Here is an 8,445-nt window from a genome sequence, read left to right as displayed (position 1 = left end):
ACATACATATATATAAAATATATATACACATACATATATATAAAATATATATACACATACATATATATAAAATATATATACACATACATATATATAAAATATATATACACATACATATATATAAAATATATATACACATACATATATATAAAATATATATACACACATACATATATATAAAATATATATACACATACATATATATAAAATATATATACACATACATATATATAAAATATATATACACATACATATATATAAAATATATATACACATACATATATATAAAATATATATACACATACATATATATAAAATATATATACACATACATATATATAAAATATATATACACATACATATATATAAAATATATATACACATACATATATATAAAATATATATACACATACATATATATAAAATATATATACACATACATATATAATATATATACACATATATAATATATATACACATACATCTATAATATATATGTATATATATGGGTGTATATATGTATGTGTGTGTGTTTGTGTATATATATATATATATATATATGAACTCCTCAGATTTGGAAAGTTTTCTGTTATTACTTATTTAATAAACTTTCTTTACTTTTCCATTTATCTTTCTCTAACTTCTCTTGAATGCCAGTAAATTGTCCCTTTGCTCACTTAATGCTATTCCATACATCTCATAAGTTTCCTTCATTCTATTCTTTTTTCTTTTTTCCTTTTCTGAGTATATATTGTCAAATTACCTGTATTTAAGCTCACAGATTATTCCTTCTGCATGATCATTTCTGGTGTTAATGCACTGTATTGCACTTTTCACACTTTTCATTTTATTCATTGCATTCTTCAGCTCCTATATTGGCATTAGATATTTTGTTATCATTTTTACCCTTTGTTACATCTCTCTTTCTGGTCACTTATTGTTTTCATCATTTCATTTAATTATTTATCTGTATTTTATAAAAGTTCTCTGAGCTTCCTTAGAACGGCCATTTTAAATTATTTTTCAGGCAGGTCATACATCTCCATGTCTTTGGGGCCAATCAATGGTATCTTATTTTGTTCATTTGGTACCTTATTTTGTTAATTTGGTGTCATCAGTCTTCCCCAATTGTTCTTGATCCTTGTGATTGTGCATTGATGTCTGCACATTGAAGAAGTAGGTACTTATTGAATTGCAGGTAGGTACTTGAATGCAGATATTGAATTTAAGGTAGGTACTTACTCCAGTTTGGCTTTGTCTGAGAATGTCCCTCAACTCTGTCCAGAAATTCTAGGCAGATCATCTGTTCTGGGTTTGTAAGCCTGTGACTGTTTCAGTCATTGCAGCACAAGGAGATGTCATAAACCCAGGACCACCATGGCCAGTTCTGCACCAGGCTGTAACCCATGGCTGCAGAGGCTGGCACAATGATGGACTGCATTCCCAACTCCTCCTCACTGATACCTGCCTACCTATATTGGTTATTCATAATCCAAGGCTGCAGTAGTTGGCTGCCAGTGGTACAGGTAAGAACGCAAGTCTATCTCACAGGAACTATGTGTTCCTCTCTGCTGCTGGGGCAGGTCTTGCTGCTTAGGCCACAAGTATTCACCCAGAGTCACCATGGGTGTCCTCCCAGTGCTGAATTTTGCTATTATAGACTAGTATTGGGTTCTATGAAAAAGTCCAAGCCTTACTTCATTCCCTTCCCCCCAAAAGAAAGCAGCTCTCTCTGCACTGTGCTGCCTGTGATTGGATTAGTGGTGATGCAGGAAACAAAATTGTCTTTCATACCCTCTTCAATGTGTATTTTTAATTATTATGCTATAATCAGGTTCTGTAATCTCTCATCTGGCCTGCTTAGCTTTTGAGAAAGTATTATCATATGTGGATAATTATTAAATTTGATGTTTTGGAGGGTGTAATCTCTGGGGAGTCCTACTCAACCAGGTTTTTCTGCCCATTCCCCAAAAATAACTATATTTGAATCTTTTCTAAGTTGTAAAGTGATTTCCCATAGAATTGAGCAAAATACATTTAAGTCCTCCTGTTTTCTTCTTTTCCTATGAGTATAAAACTTTCAGATTTTTGTGCCAATTTAGTGCACTTTAATATTTTTGCATTTTTTTCATTTGTCCAACAGGACAAATCATTTGATCACTTCATCTTTTCCCCATCATAATTCCATATCTAAGATGTATGCATCACCATACCATTTTTATGCTTTCCAAATCACTGATTTCTGATTTCAACTTTATCAATACATTCCTTTATCATTTGGAAATGGTTTTTTCCACATTTCATTGAATTCAATTCTAATATGAATATAGTAATCACATGTTGTGCTTGGATTGCATTTTTCTGGTTTGTTTTTGCAAATATTGTGCCCCTTTGTTTTATCTGCATCTTTCGGACACTAGATGAGATGAAAGTTTTGTTCATGATCCATAAGTAAGATTAATATCTCAGACTCTATTTTGTATCAGTAAGCTTGGAACAGAACAGTTTCTGGTATTTTCTTAAGGGAAGTGTGAGGAAGATTACAGTGGTTAGCAGACACAGTAATCAATTTTAGTTCAGAACAATATCACCCTACTCTGTTGGGGTTTCTGCAATAAGGAACTACTTGCTGCCTTTGAGGCAAACAGATAAATTTGGTAAGATCTCAGAGTGGCTCATAGAGAAACCATGCAGCTCACATGATTTATGTTTGATAGCATAGCACTTTCATCTGTGGTTGGCCTTTCTCTTTTCCCCTTCCATAGAGCATTGCCTACAGGAAGGTTAAGATTCTAAGACAGAATAATTGAAAATAAGTTTTCAAGCTATCCTTTCCCCAGAACTACCCTCCAAGGTGTTCTGAATGTACACAGGGACACTGTTGGGATGCTTTCTTCTTCTCCTGTGGTCTGCTCATAACAAAGTCTTTATGACTCAAAGTAAAGAAAGCTTCTTTACACTTTTCAGGATGTCACCACAATTGGAAAAATCTATGCTTCTACCAAAGGTGGGAATTTTAGCTTCATGTCCACTCACAATACATTATTCAATTCATTGATTGTGGCAAATATTTCTCACAGCCTGTTTGGGGATTCAGCTATTCACTACTGAAGTAGAAACTTCTTTTAATTAAAAAAAAAATTCTACTGTTTAGGTAGATTTCACGGAAAGAACCCAATTTAGAAACCAGCATTTTTACTTTTTTTCCAACAGTTGTTCCTATCACCATGAAAGCATATTAAAATTCTCTCATCCTTTGAAAACACATCTGGAGCTTACCTCACCCTCCGGATACAGCCTCGGCTCTCATTCCACCATGAATTCAGACTTCCTGAGAAGGTTGCAGCCGGTCTCCATCCTTCAACTGACAACCCAACACAATTGTATTCATCTCTCATTAAAGTTACTAGCAACAACTAAGAAAAACTTTGGATACATGTCAGTCTTTATTCTGTTGAACTTGACAGACGTATTTGACATTGTGTGTCCCATTTACTTGTTTAAACTTTCTTTCTTTGGATTCCATAATGTTTCATTATCTTCTTTGTCATTGGACTTCTACGATTGCTCATTCTTAGGTAAAATAGAACATGTCTCAAGATCATTTTTAAAACAAAAGGAAGTATGGAGTTCTATCTAAAACAGAGTATTTAAATTATTGCATCATGAAGGGAAACTCACTTTTAGAATATAAAGGCATTCTCAGAAACCAATTGCTTTTGTAGCCTGAAGCTAGTCTCTTTCCTACTTTTGTCTGTAATTCCATAAAATGAAAGTGATCTGGCATGATGATCTACAAGGACTGATAAAAATTTGCTGGGGCTTCCAGAAGAAAGAAAATGCCTTTGACATTATGTTGCTGGGGACATTGACTTTGTCCCACACTCAGCAGGGGTGAGGAAGTTGGCATTTACTGATAAGCTAAGAAAAGGCAGTGCCTTTTGTAATTTAAGCTCCATCCATGGCACACTCACTCAAGGAAGATATAAATGACAAGGTCTGCTTAGCTCTCAGACAAGGTTTGCCAAGCAAGATGAAGCCCAACATCATCTTCGTACTTTCCCTGCTCCTCATCTTGGAGAAGCAAGCAGCTGTGATGGGACAAAAAGGTGAGTGGAGAGGGTAAGCCTTGGGGAGAGCTGCTCAGACAGCTAAAAATCTAAGATTATTTGGGGTGCAAACAGTAACCTGTTTAGGCACAGATTCTTCTCGTTGAAGAGAATTGATTTTCTCCACCCAAACTTCAGCTTTTCTAGAAATATCAATAATTTGTTGGGGGAAAAGTGGGGGGTAAGAGTTGTAAGGGAGCTTTGGAGATAATGTATGCATACATTTTTATTATCAATTACCAGGTGGATCAAAAGACCAATTACCAAGTGGATCTTCCCAATTCCCACATGGACAAAAGGGCCAGCACTATTCTGGACAAAAAGGCAAGCAACAAACTGAATCCAAAGGCAGTTTTTCTATTCAACACACATATCATGTAGATGCCAATGATCATGACCAGACGCGAAAAAGTCAGCAATATGATTTGAATGCCCAACATAAAATGACAAAATCAGAACGACATCTAGGTGGAAGTCAACAACTGCTCCATAATAAACAAGAAGGCAGAGACCATGCTAAATCAAAAGATCATTTTCACATGGTAGTTATACACCATAAAGGAGGCAAAGCTCATCGTGGGACACAAAATCCTTCTCAAGATCGGGGGAATAGCCCAACTGGAAAGGGAATATCCAGTCAATATTCAAACACAGAAGAAAGGCTATGGGTTCATGGACTAAGTAAAGAACAAACTTCCGTCTCTGGTGCACAAAAAGGTAGAACACAAGGTGGATCCCAAAGCAGTTATGTTCTCCAAACTGAAGAGCTAGTAGCTAACAAACGACAAGGTGAGACTCAAAATTATCATCAAAATAAAGGGCATTACCAAAATGTGGTTGAAGTGAGAGAGGAACATTCAAGTAAAGTACAAACCTCACTCTGTCCTGCGCCCCAAGACAAACTCCAACATGGATCCAAAGACATTTTTTCTACCCAAGATGAGCTCCCAGTATATAACAAGAATCAACACCAGACAAAAAATCTCAATCAAGATCAAGAGCATGGCCGAAAGGCAAATAAAATATCATACCAGTCTTCACGTACAGAAGAAAGACAACTCCACTATGGAGAGAATGGTGTGCAGAAAGATGTATCCCAAAGCAGTATTTATAGCCAAACTGAAGAGAAAGCACATGGCAAGTCTCAAAAACAGATAATAATTCCCAGTCAAGAGCAAGAGCATAGCCAAAGGGCAAATAAAATATCATACCAATCTTCAAGTACAGAAGAAAGACGACTCCACTCTGGAGAAAATGGCGTGCAGAAAGGTGTATCCCAAAGCAGTATTTATAGCCAAACTGAAAAGCTAGTAGCAGGCAAGTCTCAAATCCAGGCACCAAATCCTAAGCAAGAGCCATGGCATGGTGAAAATGCAAAAGGAGGGTCTGGCCAATCTACAAATAGAGAACAAGACCTACTCAGTCATGAACAAAAAAGCAGACACCAACATGGATCTCATGGGGTATTGGATATTGTAATTATAGAGCAGGAAGATGATGGTGATCGTCATTTGGTACAACGTCTTAACAATGACCGAAACCCATTATCTACATAAACCTACCTTTCAGTAACCATGTGAAAGGATGGGCCAATATCAAGGTAATTTTTTTTTTTTTTTAACAAATAGAGGAGATACCTCTCCCAATGTTTAGAATTGTTGGGGACTCTCCAGGACTTCTGTGGGATTGATAACCATTGTTCGCAGCAATAGAAGTGCTGTATAACAAGTGGTAGGAAGATGAGCCTCACCATTCCCTGGTGAGGAGAGGGTCTGGTAGTGGCACAGAAGGATGTTTGGCCTATCATGAGGTCCTAGAATTCCTATCCTTAATTGAATATTCTTCAATAATATTTTTTTGTATATGCCTACCTGCTAAAGGTTTTTTTTTGAACATGTACTGACTACATATGCATATTTATAAGTTTATGGTATACTCTTGTCAGTTCTTATACTTTAAGTTAGTAAACCTCAATTTCTTTCCTATATAGTATAAAGGATTACAGCAGTTAATGTTTTCTTTCTGCACACCAGTGAATGTTCTTGCATCCCTGTTAGGGTTCATCTATGCTCCTTCAGAGACCACAAGCCCAAAGACTATCAGTCCTCCCTCTCAGAATACAGGAAAGAGATATGTAGAAAGATCCCTGTTCATGTTGTGAAAGAGGAGATGGAAAGGGAGACACAAGAGATGGTGAGGGATCTCATGGGCCAATTGGATGTTTACAACATCAGGAGAAGAAAACTGAAGCCCTGAGAGGGGTAATGGTGCTTCCTTGCCTCTTTGCAATAAGTAACACTGCACTTGAAGAGAGGGCAAGCAGTAGAAACAGTGGCCCCAGCTGGCAACTAGTGGCCTGGTATCCTAGTAATAGAGGGCTGGTACAGTTGGAGCTGAAGGGGAAAGGGGGCCCAGCTACCATCCCAACCCTTCAGTTTTTACTATACTCACATCACTGATTCTCTTCTTTCTCTCTAGGTGTCACTTGACCTCAGTGAATTCTGTGATGTTTCTGAGATGCAGACTGCCATGTAGTTTCAGACCCTTGATCCATGGATGACACCACCTGCCCATGCTTCCTTGAATTAGGCTTTCTTAACCTGAAGCCCCTTCAAACTTCCAATAAAGAGATCATTTTCTGCTTCATCTGCTTTTGACTCCTGTTTTCTCTGGATTCCTAGTGGCTCAAGGGGTTGAGGGCATTTCTAATATAAATGATTTTGAAAGAAAATAAAGGGACATTTTTGAAGCACTAGGGAGAACAGTAATCAAAGCCACATTTCAAGATGTATTGATAGAAACCAACACTAAAAATAGGGTGCTGTTAGTCTACCAGTCACATGTCTACCACCTGAGGCCAACACTAAAGGCTTTCATGACCCTGGTACTAATAAGACCCCAGGAACTAAAAATATCCCAGAAAGACAAGAGAAAATGTATTGCAACAGGCCCTGGGGATCAATTCCACAGTAGCACATCCCTTCAATTAGCTTGAGAATGTCTTACTCCTACAGTATCCATTGAGATGCAATTACACCAAATGTTTAATCTGCACAACTTCAGTAACAGCAAGTGGGTTAAAATGTCACCAGTGGATGGAAAGACCAGAGGACCAGTCAAAGGAATCTTGAGGCAGGTGGTGTCTTCATAATGGAAATTCTGCTGCCTATACTGCCTTTTCCCCCTCCATTTTAAAAAAGTTTCCAGAGAAAGCTAAACCTTCAGGAGAAGAGGCCAACATAGGGGAGTGAGAAACTCACAAGCCTAAGAATAAGAGATTTGGATTCTAGTTCCAATTCCACCACAATAACCTGTATATCTTTATCTAAATCTGTTCTTCCCTGCAAGCTTAAGTCCCACATCTGCAACATGGAAAAGTTTGACACAGCAATCTTCATAGTACATACTGACTCAATATTGTAGATATTCAAAAGAAAGAAAGAAGAAAGAAAGAAAGAGAGAGAGAGAAGAAAGAAAGAAAGAAAGAAAGAAAGAAGAAAGAAAGAAAGAAAGAAAGAAAGAAAGAAAGAAAGAAAGAGAAAGAAGAAAGGAAGGAAGAGAGAGAGAGACGGAAAGGAGAGGAAAGGAAAGGAAAGAGGGAGTGAAGGAGGGAAGGAAGGAAGGAAGGAGGGAAGGAAGGAAGAGAGAAAGGGAGAAAGAGAGAGAGAGGGAGAGAGGGAGAGAGAGAGGGCGGGAGGGAAGGGAGGAAGGGAGGGAGGGAAGGGGAGAGAGAGAGAGAAAGAAAGAAAGAAAGAAAGAAAGAAAGAAAGAAAGAAAGAAGAAAGAAAGAAGCAAGCAAGGAAAGAAGCAAGCAAAGAAAGAAAGAGAAAGAAAGAAAGAAAAAGAAAGGGAAGGAAGGAAGAAAGAGAGGAAGGGAGGGAGGGAAGGAAGGAAGGAAGGAACAAAGGAAGGAAGGAAGGAGAGAGAAGAAAGAAAGAAAGAAGCAAGCAAAGAAAGAGAAAGAAAGGAAGGAAGAAAGAAAGAGAGGAAGGGAGGGAGGGAGGGAAGGAAAGAACAAAGGAAGGAAGGAAGGAGAGAGAAGAAAGAAAGAAAGCAAGCAAAGAAAGAAAAAGAAAAAAGAAAGAAAGAAAAGAAAGAAAGAGAAAAAGAAAGAAGAAAGAAAGAAAGAAAAAAAAGAAAGAAAGAAAGAAAGAAAGAGAAAGAAAGAAAGAAAGAAAGAAAGAAAGAAAGAAAGAAAGAAAGAAAGAAAGAAAGAAAGAAAGAAAAAGAAATCTCCATCAGGTCTTAATGTCTTCATGTTGCCTGTAGGTGTGTGATTAGAGACTTTGTCATAGTGGCATGAGAACTCCATCTCTCTTCACTGCTACCTTCCCAA

At 37.2% G+C, this 8,445-nt stretch overlaps 1 protein-coding gene across 1 annotated transcript; it reads left to right on the top strand.

Moving 5' to 3' along the window:
- Positions 1-4,012: 4,012 nt before the first annotated feature.
- On the top strand, positions 4,013-6,755 carry SEMG1 (semenogelin 1). The gene is made up of 3 exons (XM_055265004.2): positions 4,013-4,109; positions 4,353-5,709; positions 6,588-6,755. The coding sequence occupies exons 1-2, from the start codon at positions 4,034-4,036 to the stop codon at positions 5,663-5,665; spliced, it is 1,389 nt and encodes a 462-aa protein (XP_055120979.2). The 5' UTR covers positions 4,013-4,033; the 3' UTR covers positions 5,666-5,709; positions 6,588-6,755.
- Positions 6,756-8,445: the final 1,690 nt, after the last annotated feature.

The sequence above is a fragment of the Symphalangus syndactylus genome, chromosome 24 (assembly GCF_028878055.3).
Source record: "Symphalangus syndactylus isolate Jambi chromosome 24, NHGRI_mSymSyn1-v2.1_pri, whole genome shotgun sequence".
Classification (NCBI taxonomy): domain Eukaryota; kingdom Metazoa; phylum Chordata; class Mammalia; order Primates; family Hylobatidae; genus Symphalangus; species Symphalangus syndactylus.
This window is presented reverse-complemented; position numbering and strand designations above follow the sequence as displayed.

Excerpts from the sequence above, each read along its gene's own strand:
- SEMG1 (XM_055265004.2), top strand. The coding sequence starts at position 4,034 with ATGAAGCCCAACATCATCTTCGTACTTTCCCTGCTCCTCATCTTGGAG. Across the intron at positions 4,110-4,352 it reads AGCTGTGATGGGACAAAAAG|GTGGATCAAAAGACCAATTA; the intron begins GTGAGTGGAGAG and ends ATCAATTACCAG.